This window comes from Diceros bicornis, chromosome 29 (assembly GCF_020826845.1).
Source record: "Diceros bicornis minor isolate mBicDic1 chromosome 29, mDicBic1.mat.cur, whole genome shotgun sequence".
In the NCBI taxonomy this organism is placed as follows: domain Eukaryota; kingdom Metazoa; phylum Chordata; class Mammalia; order Perissodactyla; family Rhinocerotidae; genus Diceros; species Diceros bicornis.
Window position 1 is genome coordinate 25,514,913 of NC_080768.1, and position 14,160 is coordinate 25,529,072.

The window sequence follows — 14,160 nt, forward strand, 5'->3', positions numbered from 1 at the left end:
CACAAATTTGGCTCTGTGCTTTCGTGTTACCTTTCCGAGAGCTATAAACGGTAACGCGGTGTGGCTGTTGGTAAGCACTCAAAAGTCCGAATGGTCTGTCACCTGCAGTGTTCCTCTGTGCTCCTCCTGCTTAGAGTCATAGTTTCCCTGCTGGCTATTTAAAAAGGCATATTTTACATTCTCCTTTCTGAGGTGCCCACCCCCTTCCCACCAAACCCTCAAGAATCTGAAAGTCCATAACACTTCTTGAGTTCTGGTCAGTTTTTCCAGTGAGTCAAAACCAAATGTAAAAGCCTCGCATTGTGGGATCCATCAAGTGGGGAGAAATTCTACACAGAGTCCTTTTCCTGTTCGGCCTTGCCCTTTCTTGTCCCATTCAGAGAGGTCATTTGTAGAGCTGAAATCTCTGCTTGACAACATTAAATGCATGACATCGGTTTCCTGCTGTTGCCTATACTGTGGGGCTGGGCCTGGTGTCAGGACCCCAGGGATCCTGGGGGAGGCTCACAAAACCCTCATTGTTCTTTCCCATCTTTCTTTAGAAACCTAAAGATGTTATATTCTCCGGGGTCATCAGCAGGAGAGTTTATTTTGACTTTGGGTCATTAGCTTGGCCCCCACCCTTGAGTGCTGGAGTTGGTTCTCATTATGTTGGACCAACGTCATGTATTTGCTGTTTTCTCATCCAGCATTACCTGATCCTTTTTACCCTAAATACATTGGATCTCATCAAGAACTTAGAAATGATTCTTGTCTGTTTTCAGACAAATAGGAATTTGTTTTCCAAACTCTGTCATGAAGCACCTAATTAGGGTCTTGAATGTTGATATCTGCTTCTGTTTCTTCCTGTGTCACCGTTTTATAAGGAAGCCCAACAGCTCCCTTAAGAATATAGACACAGTTCTCAGAGTTAACAGTGGAAGGAGAACCCCCAACTGAGGAAATGTTACTGGGCTTGCCAGTCCCAACTCTTAGAAGATCTAGAATGGCGTTGTCCAATGAATCTCTCTGTGGTGATAGAAATGTTCTGTAGTTGCACAGTCCAATATGGTAGCCACTACCGGCTAGTGAGCGCTTGAAATGTGGCTAATACAACTGAGGAGCTGAATTTGTAATTTTATTTAATTTAAATTTAAATAGCCACCTTATTAGCAAGGATCTAGAGCCCACAGGGTTTACCTGCAGAGATGGACAAGTGTAGACAGACAAGTAAACCTACCTACCTAATATTCTTTAAATAGGGCTGTGCCCAAGTTCATGAAAAGGATCAAGGTTCCAGACTACAAGGACCGGAATGTGTTTGGGGTCCCTCTGACGATCAACGTGCAGCGCACAGGACAGCCCCTGCCCCAGAGCATTCAGCAAGCCATGCGCTACCTCCGCAACCATTGTTTGGATCAGGTGAGAGCCACCATGTGCAGGTCCCACTGAATCATGGGAGCTCAGATGCATGCTTCTCTTTATGGTTTTATAGTGAAAATGTTGCTTCCATCTTGACAGTTAATGTTTTTCTTCCAACAGGTGGGGCTCTTCAGAAAATCGGGTGTCAAATCCCGGATTCAGGCTCTGCGCCAGATGAATGAAAGTGGCATAGACTGTGTCAACTATGAGGGACAGTCCGCGTATGACGTGGCAGACATGCTGAAGCAGTATTTTCGAGATCTTCCTGAGCCACTAATGACGAACAAACTCTCGGAAACCTTTCTACAGATCTACCAATGTACGTGTCCTGTGATCTTAACGTCGTTGGGTGGGGAAAAGTGGGACCACTGAAACCTGTAGCTTCCTTTGATGTCAGTCTTTTGCTCCACATGATGACCTCTTGGAAATGCATATCATCAGTTTCTTCCTTGCCCCCTTGTTTGTGAAACAGGTTTCTGTCTACCTGTTAAATAATGCAAAAAAAATTTCCTTTAGCATCATTCTCTAATTTCTAAAGCAATTGTACATTTTTACATTCTGATCCAGGTCTAGATCTAGATCAGTGTTACCTAAGATGCTTAAAAGAGCAGGTACCAAAATCTCGCTCTGTCTTGTCTACAGAAATTTCAGATGCTTCACATCTCTCCAGCAGGGCCTGTTGTGTTTAAAATTTCACAGGTGTCTGTGCGTTTTATCTTGCCGTAAAATGAATAAATAATCTTTTTCTGTTATTCATCTCAGCTTCTGCCAGAAATACTTGGGAAAACAATACCCATGCCCTTCTCACTTTTAAGTAGAACTTAAGGCAAACAGTTGTCTAAATTAATGATCAAGATCAGGATTATAGCTTTTACAGCCTCGTGTTTTTCTTGGCTCGGTGCGGTATTACAGCAATGTAACTTAAAAGCAGTTTCTCTTAGAGCTCAAATTGTCTTTAGGACTGGCGCATTGGACTTTATTTTATGAGAAATGGAGCTGGTCTGGATTATTTCATTATTTGTTTCATCCTTTCAGATTTTATGAAAACACAGGTCACATTTTCCCCACCAAGGTATTTGTTATGTACTGTAACCATGGTGCTGTTTAATCAGTGTGTCCTATGGGGCTGCATTTGAGTGTCTTGATTTTTCCACCACATGCCTTTTGAAAGAAAGATTTGCTTAGTAAAGGAGACCTGAAGGTTGGGATTAGCACTTTCTACATGTATATTATTTTATGGGTTTATTTCTCAAACATGTTTTTGTAATAGTCTCTGAGTAGGCTTTCTAAAACTTAAAGCAATTACTAGTTAAATATATCTGTTGTTTAAATTGACTGACTATTTTAGCGGCTTCCTTTTTCTCATTTCAAGAATGAGCAGATAAGTTAAAGTTATGAACATCCCTAGAGATGCTGAACATTTTGTAGTACAGGCTAAGAAATCTCAGTTCTTATCCTCTCGTGTATCTTAGATAAGATTTTTCATTGAAACCCAACAGAAGTCTAAGTATATGTTTTCGGTAACTGAGAATGGTAAGCTAGGGATTTCTAAAAAGTTCTTAGGAAAAGAAAAACTGTTCTGTAAACTAAAAGAACAGGAATCATCTGGATTGAAGTCCAAGGTGGATTTAGGAGTATATTGGCGTTGTGGGTGTTTAAAATTTTCTAACTCCTCCACAGACAGGAAATACTTGAGGGTAGTGACGCTGGTGGCGATCCCTAATTTCTTCCATCTTAACCTCGAGTACACTTTCTGCAAGTGCTTGTTCAGGACGGGGCTGAGGGCTTTGATGCTGGTTATTTGCTTTGGGACGTTTCCTTGCCATGTACGTGGAAAATCACTGAGCTGATGGGGGAACTTCTGGTGTTGTACAGATGTGCCCAAGGACCAGCGCCTCCAGGCCATCAAGGCTGCCATTATGCTCCTGCCTGATGAGAACCGGGAGGTTCTACAGACGCTCCTTTATTTCTTGAGCGATGTCACAGCAGCTGTAAAAGAAAACCAGATGACTCCCACCAACCTGGCTGTGTGCTTGGCGCCTTCTCTCTTCCACCTCAACACCCTGAAGAGAGAAAATTCTTCTCCAAGGTACGGGTCGGATGAGATGTGCACACGCATGCTTCGTTCTTCAGACTAAGGCAGCCCACCTTTCTTTTTAGGGTTGGCCCTGTGTTTTTGTTGGATTCATACCTGAATCAAGCAAAAAGGAGTGGGACCTCCTTCCCATGCACCTGCCATGCTTCTCCCTCCTTTCTTCTCAGCCCCGGGGGTGTGACTTCCTAGACAATCTTGTTAGGACGAGGTTTGGAGAGAGAGATTTGTTCGAGCTTTGCCATGGCAAGTGTTTACCCTGACCCTCCCCAGTGCTCTCTGTAACACTGTCATCAGACGTTCTGCCAGCAAAGAATCATGTGGATTTACTGACCTGAAAAACTGGATGGGGTGTAGGAGCTCTGCTGCCTTGGCTTCTGCGTGATCATTAAAGCCAAGCCCCTGGCCTGTGCTGGAAGTTGAAAGGAAGTAGCTAGATCTAAAAGAACCAAAGATAATGTTGAGCCTCAAAGTTAGGACCTGACCTGAGCCAATTGTTTGCAAAGTTTCTCCTTAGATGTATACAAGGTGGGCGTGGCTGTAGAAGAAGTCAGAGAATCTGGAAAGTAACAAAGGCTGATATTTGCTCAGCACTGACTTTGTCCCAGGCATAGAACAACTCCTTTGACATTCATTATCTCATTTAATCCTTGTAACAATCCTAGGAGATGAAGATACCGTTAGTCTTTATTTTACATATGAGGAAAGTGAGGCTGTGGGGTGGTCAGGTAAATAAGTAACTTGCCCATGTCTGACAGGAGGAAATGGCAGAGCCAGTGGGAGCTTCTTACTTCTATGAATATTTCACGTAAAGGCCTCATAGGGGAGTGTGTGAGGAAGGAATCACCAACCGGACTTCACCCCACTTGCCATATCCATCCAGCTGATCCTCTTCCTCAGCTCTCAAGGAATCTTGACAAATATTTCTTAGCTAGAATCATTGGGGCTGGTTGTGCTAGCTGAGTTAGCTTTGCTTCTGAAAGCCACACAAGGCTTAAACATCCTTTTAACTAGTTCTAACCATTGACTGGGGCATTCCAACTTTAATGGGATAGAGAACCAGAGATGAGCAGAAGAGTGGGATCAGATAAGATTAAGACAAAACCTTCAGGAAACAATAGATTTTTCCCTCACCTTCAGGAGGGGATCCTATTTATTTAAACCAGAAAGAATAGTGACACTATTTACCCCAACATCCAGTGCCTCCCACCCACGTACTGCTCAGAGCTGCCCTTCTTCCTCCCCACCGCACATACACACACCTTCCAAGCTGCCCTATTTAAATAAGAACCTATTTAACGTGATGGCTTTAAATAGGCTGGATTTCACTGAAAACAGTCTCTCTCATGTTTTTTGTGAGTTGTTGATAAAACCGAGAAATTCTAGTGACCAAAGTAGTCTTGAACCACTTAATGACAAATAGGCTCCAGTGAAATAGTTTTTTCTCTCCTTTGGGTTTCCTCAAATAACACACCGATTAAAAATATATAAATATTTGAGGGCCGGCCCCATGGCTTGGCGGTTAAGTGCGCGCACTCCGCTGCTGGCGGCCCGGGTTCGGATCCCGGGCGCGCACCGACGCACCGCTTCTCTGGCCATGCTGAGGCCGCGTCCCACATAACAGCAACTAGAAGGATGTGCAGCTATGACATACAACTATCTACTGGGGCTTTGGGGGAAAATAATTAATTAATTAATTAAAAATATATATTTATAAATATTTGAATTTTTCCCCTCCCTCATTTCTTCTGCCTAGGGTAATGCAGAGAAAACAAAGTTTGGGCAAACCAGATCAGAAAGATTTGAATGAAAACCTCGCTGCCACTCAAGGGCTGGCCCACATGATTGCTGAGTGCAAGAAGCTTTTCCAGGTGAGGCGTTGGGAAGTTTTGTTATTTGTTCAGGATAATGTGAATAGGGACAAAAACTTAGGTAGCCTATCTTAACAGAAATATCTTTTCCCAGCTGGAGATTATATATGTAGCCTGAGAATGTCTTATTTATATATTTTATAATATATAAGCTCATTAGAGTTAATATGTTTAATGAAATTGCCTACCTCCATACCCCTTTACTTAATAAAAAGCAAAAGCGGGGCCGGCCCAGTGGCACAGTGGTTAAGTTCGCACACTCCACTGCGGCGGCCCAGGGTTTGCAGGTTCGGCTCCCGGGCACGCACCAACGCACCACTCATTAAGCCATGCTGTGGCGGCGTCCCATATAAAGTAGAGGAAGATGGGCACAGATGTTAGCCCAGGGCCAATCTTCCTCAGCCAAAAAAAAAGGAGGAGGATTGGGGACAGATGTTAGCTCAGGGCTAATCTTCCTCACCAAAAAAAAAAAGGCAACAAATGATCTGAAATAAATTCTGTATCTGAGAAACCTGCCTTCATCAATGTAAGCCCTATTTTTGTCATTTATTCTCCTACTATAACCTTATTTTATTATTTATTATCCTCCTACTGTAATTAACCTCCTTACAGTAGAATAAGCTTTTTAGGTACCTTTATGAAGGTGCCCTGTTTGTACTCACATACCATATGAGATCAGCAGGGACACCCTCCATCCGTTGGAACCAGAGGGATGGACTGCCTGCATTGCCTCGAGGATCCAGTCCATTGTTTCTGCCCTGCCACTTCCATTGATGGACAACGAGAATGAGTACAGGGGGCTAATCTCCTTTCTGTCTCTCATGTCCCTCAAGGTTCCTGAGGAAATGAGCCGATGTCGAAATTCCTACACCGAACAAGAGCTGAAGCCTCTCACTCTGGAAGCGTTGGGACGTCTTTGTAATGACGACTCGGCTGACTACCAACACTTCCTCCAGGACTGTGTGGACAGCCTGTTTAAAGAGGTCAAAGAGAAGTTTAAAGGCTGGGTCAGCTACTCTACGTCTGAGCAGGCTGAGCTGTCCTATAAGAAGGTAAGTCTTCTCCCTGTGGTCAGCCAGTTGAGTGCCAGTGGTCAGGACTTGGGTTCATCAGAGATGAGAGCCTTTTGCCAACACAGGTCTCCATGGGGATCTGTCACCCATTCCCTTTCTTGTAGAATTGGGCAGCCAGGTGATTCATATCCCCCAGAAAACTCATCTAACACGCAGAGGAATCAGACTATCTAATGAAATCCTTTGGTTCCACAGAATCATACCAGAGTCCCCTGGAATGTTTTACTAGTGGTATTGGGCTTTAGGGCATTTTATGACGCACTTAGAGTTTTCCATAATTTGGTCAGAATCCCCTTGCACTCTCCTCTGTTCTCAGTCGCTCTATTCTTGGCCCTTTAATGAGTAGGGAGCACTTAGGGGAGAAATTAACTCGTTAGGACTGAAAGCCCCTTGAGGGCAGAGGCATCTTGTATGGCTTTCTTAGCATGATAGGCCCATAAGAGGTATTTGTTGTTACTGTCTCTACCACCCTTAAAGAAATAAACAATGAGAGTGGTCTGGATGGCCATGCAGGCTTTGGGGTGCAAATAAATGATCTTATTTTATTGCATTGACCCTAGTATGGGTCCCAGGAAAACAGATGTAACAGTTTTGACCAGAGGTGACACCAGTGGTTCTATTCGCTTGCTGGCCTGCTCTTGAATATACTTGAGGACAGCAGCCTCTTAAAGCCATAGACGATTATTAGCCTCTAAACATATGACCATGTACCCAGTTAGTAATTTGCCTTCAAAGTCTAGGTGTGTGTGAATTGTCTTAGTGCTGAAAACCACATCCTCTCTTCAGGTGAGTGAAGGACCCCCTCTAAGGCTCTGGAGGTCAACCATCGAGGTCCCTGCCATGCCTGAGGAAATCTTAAAGCGCCTACTTAAAGAGCAGCACCTTTGGGATGTAGACTTGTTGGATTCAAAAGTGATTGAAATCCTGGACAGCCAAACTGAAATTTATCAGTATGTCCAAAACAGCATGGCACCCCATCCTGCTCGGGACTACGTGGTTTTGAGGTGAGAGCTTCCAAATTGATGATTGTGGCAAGGATGAGCCTGTATGTCACTGAATGTTACAAGGTGGTAAAATTATTTAAAATAGAACGTTTACCTCCAGAAAAGTGTTGAACTCTTCCAAATATGGAAAATATATCTGCATTTATTCTCACAGTGTGTTTATCCCTGAAAATAGTTTGAACTCTTTTGGAATTGAGCTCAGAAAGAGAGGCACATTCAGAATCTGCTCATTGGTCGCAGATTCTTGTCCCTTTTAGGATAGATTTTCTTGTTAGAAGAAATAGCTAGTGAGTGCATAAGCCAGGAAATAACATTTGGGTCCCAAGTGAGCTGTGGTTAAAGCTGATTTATGTGTAATTCATAAATTCTCTGGAGACGTTATTGAAAGAGGAATTCCAAAAATCTTTGAGGAAATGTCACATCATTAGTCCAGAACTTTTCCAGCAGAGCAGCGCCCATGTGGATGTCCATGTTCTGATACGCTTGTGAAATATAAAAATGGTTTTCAATCACACTTTAAAGTGGTTTTCTTTCAAAGAAGTGACTGTGTGAGCATCTATACCCACTGTAGAGGTGGCTCTGCACAGAGTTATTCATTCAGGAGTCCTCGCACAGTAGTTCAGAGGATGCCATCCACCCAGGGCTGGGTCACACACAGCGTGGCCACTAGTCCTGCCCCTCAGCTGTCTCCTCTAAGAATGAGGCTCCGTTTTCAACTTGGCTTCCAAGAGATTCCATTTTTTTCCCTCTGGTTTTGTCTCTATAGGACATGGAGGACCAATTTACCCAAGGGGGCGTGTGCCCTTTTACTCACATCCGTGGATCATGACCGGGCGCCTGTGGTGGGAGTGAGGGTCAATGTGCTTCTGTCCAGGTATCTGATTGAACCCTGCGGGTCCGGGAAATCCAAACTCACCTACATGTGCAGAGCTGACTTAAGGTATGTTCTGATTCTGATTTTTTGACATGGCAAAGGTCATGAAAAAGACTGAGACTTTTTGTCCGCTATCAAGTATGGCTTAAATGAATACAGTGTTGTATTTTGGATACTCCATGAAGAGTGGAGCTTATAAAGTTAACACCTGCATGTTTCTCGGTCTTTTGGGTACCACTTCCTAATTTTGATCCTTTAGAAAATGTGGTACCAAAAGCAATGTGGATATGGTGGTTCTGCTAGGAATTTCAAGCCACAGGAAATGAGAATTCGAACTAGCAAGCAGATGTTTCTCATTTTATATTCAAAGGTGTTTGAATAATGTGACATGCCCTTTTAGTAATTAATCAGGCCTATACACTGTGCGCCATACATGAATGTGTATTCATATCAGAATTCTAGTGAAATGTGGCAATGCAGATAAAATAATGAACCTCCGAAAACTCCTTCCAAAGAGGGTCTCATATTAAATAAATTCTCATTTGAAATCTTTACATCTCAGTACTTCTTCAAATATTTATGTGATCTGTTTTTGTTATATATGCCAAAGCTTTCCCTGAACAGTTTCACTCAATACCTGTACTCAGTATGTTGTTTCTGGAGAAACTTCTGGTTCCAAATGTGCCAGGAGTTTATCTTGGAATAATCAGAGTAATCTTTACTTACACGTTTTGCTGATCAAGAAGTGGAAGTGTATTCAGAACTCCCTTCAGCTTATTTCAAGGCTTTCCAACTTGACTAATTCACCTGTTTTTCCTTCCCGTTGTAGGGGCCACATGCCAGAGTGGTACACAAAATCTTTTGGACATCTGTGTGCGGCTGAAGTTGTGAAGATCCGAGACTCTTTCTGTAATCAGAACACTGAAACCAAAGACAACAAATCTAGGTGATTCTTGAAGCAAAGCAACTGTGTCCACCATCTGGGCGTTTGGTTCCAGAACCCTCGCCGATCCTTGGAAGATTGGGTTTTGCGTCTAATCCTGAAACAAAGAAAACTACAAGTTGGAGTGTAGGCATTGACTAGAGTGATATGATACATTTTTAAAGCTGCTTCCTGTTTGTTTAAGGTCTGTATTATAGACCTTGACTGGAATATATAAGACTGTGCAAAAAAATGTATTCTTATTCAAATTGCTTCTGAGAAGCAAAACTCTATATATACGTTACGGAAGATAATGAAGATACTTCATTCTGTTGTGATTTTGGTGTATGTGTACCTACGTCATTTTATTTGCAGTGTGATGAGGGACTGGTGTACCCACTGGAATAGTTGGTTCTCTTTGATATGTTTTCTCACTGAGATGAGCAAAGAAAGGTTTGCACAGAGGAGTGTGTGTATGTGTGTTTGTTGCTGGTTGAATGGCACAGAAGTATAAGTAAGTTGGAATGCAGTGTCTGGCACACTGAGACGCCTCCAAGAAGGATATTGATGCATCGAGTTCAGTTTAACCTGGAATATCTGACTACCCATGGGTCCATCCAGAAAGGAAACCCTTGTCCATTTTTTTTTTCTGAGTTTTTAGACATATTCTCCACCAACCTCTTCTTTACCTTAAAAGTAATTGTAGTAAATTTACTCTGATATCCCATTTCAAACACAGCTTGTCTCTCAACCTAGTTGCAAACAGTGATGTAATTTTTAACCAATAGAGATTAGTTCAGGGATGAAAACCCTCCCTTACCAGCTCCAAAGCACCGTTTTTTGTGGGTTTTTTGCTGAGGAAGATTCGCCTTGAGTTAACATCTGTGCCAGTCAGTCTTCCTTTATTTTGTATGTGGCTTGCTGCCACAGCATGGCTGCCAATAAGTGGTGTAGGTCTGTGCCCAGGAACCGCACCTGGGCTGCTGAAGTGGAGCATGGACCACACCAAACTTAACCACTAGGCCATGGGGCTGGCCCCTTGTTTTGTTTTTTTTTTAAAGCTGAGATGTAAACAATGAACAGTAACATTTACTCCTGAATCAAGCATCAAAACTTTGACCTTTCCAAAATCTTTGCGTTGTCATGTTTATAACAGAAACTTTTAAAGACACTACGGTTAGGAACATAGGAAGCTATGTATGTCCCAAGGAAATCCCTGTAAATTTAACCCAACCACAAAAGTTGTTGTTACTAACAGGATTTATGAAAGCTGCACGTGTTTATTAATTGGGTTTGGGCTTATCAGCAAATAGGTTTTCTGGCTTATTTTTTTTGCTTTGTTTTTCCTGCATTTTTTCTTTTTCTTTATGGTACCCTTGGAATATATTTTAGTAGTAATGGAAAATAGTAATCATAGTAAAAAATTTTAAAAAACCCAGTGCAGATTTTTGGAAGGGTGGTCTTTATACAGGTTTTACTGTAATGGTAAAGATTGACTCAAGAGACAGTATTAGTGAATTTATTTTATATGGATCAAAAGTGAATAATGTATGAATGAGAGTTGTTAAGAAGGATTTTTATTTTGTTATAATTTAGTTACCATTGTCAGTGTTATTTCAAAGGTTTTGAAGAATGGGGGGGCAGATTAGAGTTTTAAAATTTGAGTATTTTGGATATCAGTGTTCCTCATGAAGATATACTTGTATATTCAATTTTAATGGCTTTCAGATTTGTAAGATTGTATGTTGTATATACCATTCTATTAAGAAAAAGAAACATGTACACATGTCCAGTGTGCTTTCAAACATAGATAAAGCATGATAAAGATTATTATTTAAAATATACTTGTATTTATACCTCAGATAATCTTTTGGGTTTTGTACCTCAAGGCTTTTTTTTTTCCTAAATGTAAATACACTTTACATGAATACAGTCTAAGTGAAAAAAAAAATAAAAGAAGAGGTTTATAACTTGCCCTGTATCTGTACAGAATATAATCAATAAGTGCACTATTAAAAGTTTAAAGTAAGGGAAAAGTCTGGCCTGCTTTTCTTCATATTGCATCTCACTCCCACCCTTAAAACCCCACATAGCAAGGCATAGCATTCTAGCATCAACTACAATGAAAAGATAGTTTGCTGAAGGAAAAATGGGACTGAAAATCATTCCGAAGCCAAACTGCATCTGAGCCACTCACTGACAAACAGGAAACCCTGGTGAAGGTTCAGGAAGCATGGAGATTCCCTCTGAACAAAGGTCATTAGGAAACGATGCTGAGAAAATTACAAGAATAAGCAACAGCAACAGAAAGAGGCTCATAAGCAAAGCCAAGGTCACTGACTGGTTCCACAGAGGGTCTCTTTCCCACTGTTTGGCTTTCCTGTTGAAAGAATTCCTTACATATTTGACAAGAGGAGAATTCAAAGGATGTGAACATTTTCAAGAACTCTGTAAGTCACCTGAAGTGATGTTGCCAGAACTTCCTGATTGTGACTAATTGCCTAGATTGTAAGCTCTTTGAGGGCAGGGCTCTTCACATCTTTATAATCCCCTACAGCAGCTTTCAGTGTTTTGTACTTGTAGGCACCTAATAAATTTATTATTTGCTAAGTGGAATGGATTGAATTAGCTTCTGTTATTTGAAAAGGAAGGGCATCTTAAGCCCTCCCTTTGGCGCATCACTGCCCGTTCTGAGATTGCAGAGACTGCAAATTGTTAAACCTAATGGAATCTTTAAGTTTAAACTGGCAGAGATGCATAGCTACTCTATATCGATGCTATGGATACTGGTTCTCAATTAAAGAGTTCTTTGTGATGGAATTTTAACCAATCTCGTTTCTCAGATACAATTTGGTATCGATCTTAGAAGAGGTTTTATTTTGACAAATATTCACTCTGGGCATAGAAAAGTGGAAAAACCCAACCTCATGATAATTTTTAAAAAGACACACAGACCAAAGGCTTTTTTAATTTGCTCTGCCTCCAGATCTGGTTTCCTCAGAGCTGTATAAAATAAAGAGCAAAATGTCTTAGGTCTGAAATACCTCCTGCTTTAGTTGTGTGCACAGTTCTGAAGTCATGAGTTACTAAAAGGCTACGTAAGGTCACCAGGATGGAGGAGACGCTCTCACAGACACTTTAGATTTAGATTGCTTTTGTCACACCGCCCATTTACTTATTCAACTCTTGTAGTCAATTATTCAACACCTGCTATTTACCTCACGCTGTGCTCAGTGCTGAAGACACAGCAGTGAGCCAGCCTGACATACTCTGCCCTCACAGAATTAAAATCTGCTCTCACAGATATGAAAACAGAAGTGATAATGCCATGTAGTGACTATTAGTTCAGATTCCTATGCACTCAGGAAGGGTAGCTAAGATCTTCACAAAACTCATGGTAATTGTTAACGCTCAAAGCATCCTGCCTGCCAATCTGTAGACGGAATAACTTGGAAAATTCTAATGAAATTAAATGGTTCTTTAAGAGACTTTTGTTTTCAGGGTTAATGGAGATGAGATTTTTGAAAAGTAAAATCTGAAGAAAAACTAAAGAAGATAGTCCAAATTGGTACTTTCCAACTTTATTAGTCAGGTGTGCGTGTGTGTGTGCAGGGAGAGACAGAGTATAGAGGTGTGTGTAATTTTGTAGAAATATTCATGGGTCTTTATTCTACTTTTGTCACTTTTCACACACTTATTTAAGCCTCACACGTGCCCCACGAAGCATAGGTATTATCATTCTAAGGTGAGGATTTGGCTTAGGAAGTGATGAATTAAGGTACCCAGAGCCCGAAGAACAAGCTGGGCTTGTTTTCCCATCTCCCATTTGCTGATCTTTCCCTAATCAGAAGGCATATTTCTCATAGTAAGAGCCAATCCACGTGGCCTCAGCATCAGAATTGGGAAGAACTCCAGGAAAATGAAGGTCCATAGCAAAATAACCACATTAGTCAAAGTCTCAAATTATTCTGTCACCCCATTACTGACATGCTTAAGGAGAAATTAAGTAGGTCAAGATAAATATGAGACGAAAGTTTTGTTTCAGGTTAATGGTGGGAAGAATTTATAGTTCTGTTTGCAAATGGAATATATGATTTGAAATGTAGGAAGATTCCACTGATGCTTCCCTATGAAAACAGAAGGACATGGTTGTCCTCAATTTGCAAGCACAGAACAATTAGACATGCGGTCTGATTGCAGCCCGCCCAACCCTTCTGATCTTACATTGCTTCCCGGGTACAAGGGGAACATCTACTTACAGACTTCTTAACTTGCAGCCCAGGACTAGAACCCCGGTCCTGTGACCTCCTGCAGTACATCATTACGCCCTTCCCACCACACAAGAATATCATGGAGTGCAACTGAGATATTTGTGAAGGTGCTGTGAAAAGCAACGGCTATTGAAAGGTAAAGGGGCGTTCACGAAAGCAGAGTGGAATTTAGCTCAAATGCTTTACCTCACCTGCCTGTTGAAGCAGACATTAATGATTAAAAAGCAGAAATCCTAAACGATGAGATCATGGCATGCATGTCATCTTGGTGTTCCATCAGGGTGAAATTTGCCTAAGGAATTTAAATTCCATTTGCCTAAGGAATGCAAATTACAAAAGACCTCAAAGAGCCTGTGGCAGGGGAAGCTCAGGTAGGTCTGTGCAGCTGTAATGACTTCAGGCCCATTCTCCAGGGAGAGATCAGTCCTTTGCATGCAGGGAGTTTGCTAAGTCATGTCAGCAGCTGTAGCCCAAAGTAATTACCCTCGCTGTGTATACACAGTTCCCATTAGAGCAGCCGGTTTGCCTGTCTGGGCCCATGGCTGTGTTGACACCTATAGTATAAACACCTCTTTGCAGAGATTTTTCATCTCATTTGACTTTTTTTAAAAAAAAAATGAGTTCAGGGCTAGAAATGTTGCTCCTCATAGGG

At 41.7% G+C, this 14,160-nt stretch overlaps 1 protein-coding gene across 4 annotated transcripts in view; it reads left to right on the plus strand.

The window, feature by feature from the left end:
* The window catches only part of DLC1 (DLC1 Rho GTPase activating protein), a 380,636-nt gene extending 368,779 nt beyond the window's left edge, over positions 1-11,857 (plus strand). For all 4 annotated transcript variants that reach the window (XM_058525106.1, XM_058525107.1, XM_058525109.1 and 1 more), the window contains 8 exons: positions 1,242-1,401; positions 1,522-1,720; positions 3,277-3,490; positions 5,250-5,364; positions 6,198-6,416; positions 7,224-7,441; positions 8,208-8,381; positions 9,145-11,857. In XM_058525106.1, the coding sequence (XP_058381089.1) occupies positions 1,242-1,401; positions 1,522-1,720; positions 3,277-3,490; positions 5,250-5,364; positions 6,198-6,416; positions 7,224-7,441; positions 8,208-8,381; positions 9,145-9,265 (1,420 nt within the window). In that variant the 3' untranslated portion in view covers positions 9,266-11,857. The remainder of the gene's footprint in view (positions 1-1,241; positions 1,402-1,521; positions 1,721-3,276; positions 3,491-5,249; positions 5,365-6,197; positions 6,417-7,223; positions 7,442-8,207; positions 8,382-9,144) is intronic.
* The last annotated feature ends 2,303 nt before the right edge of the window (positions 11,858-14,160 follow it).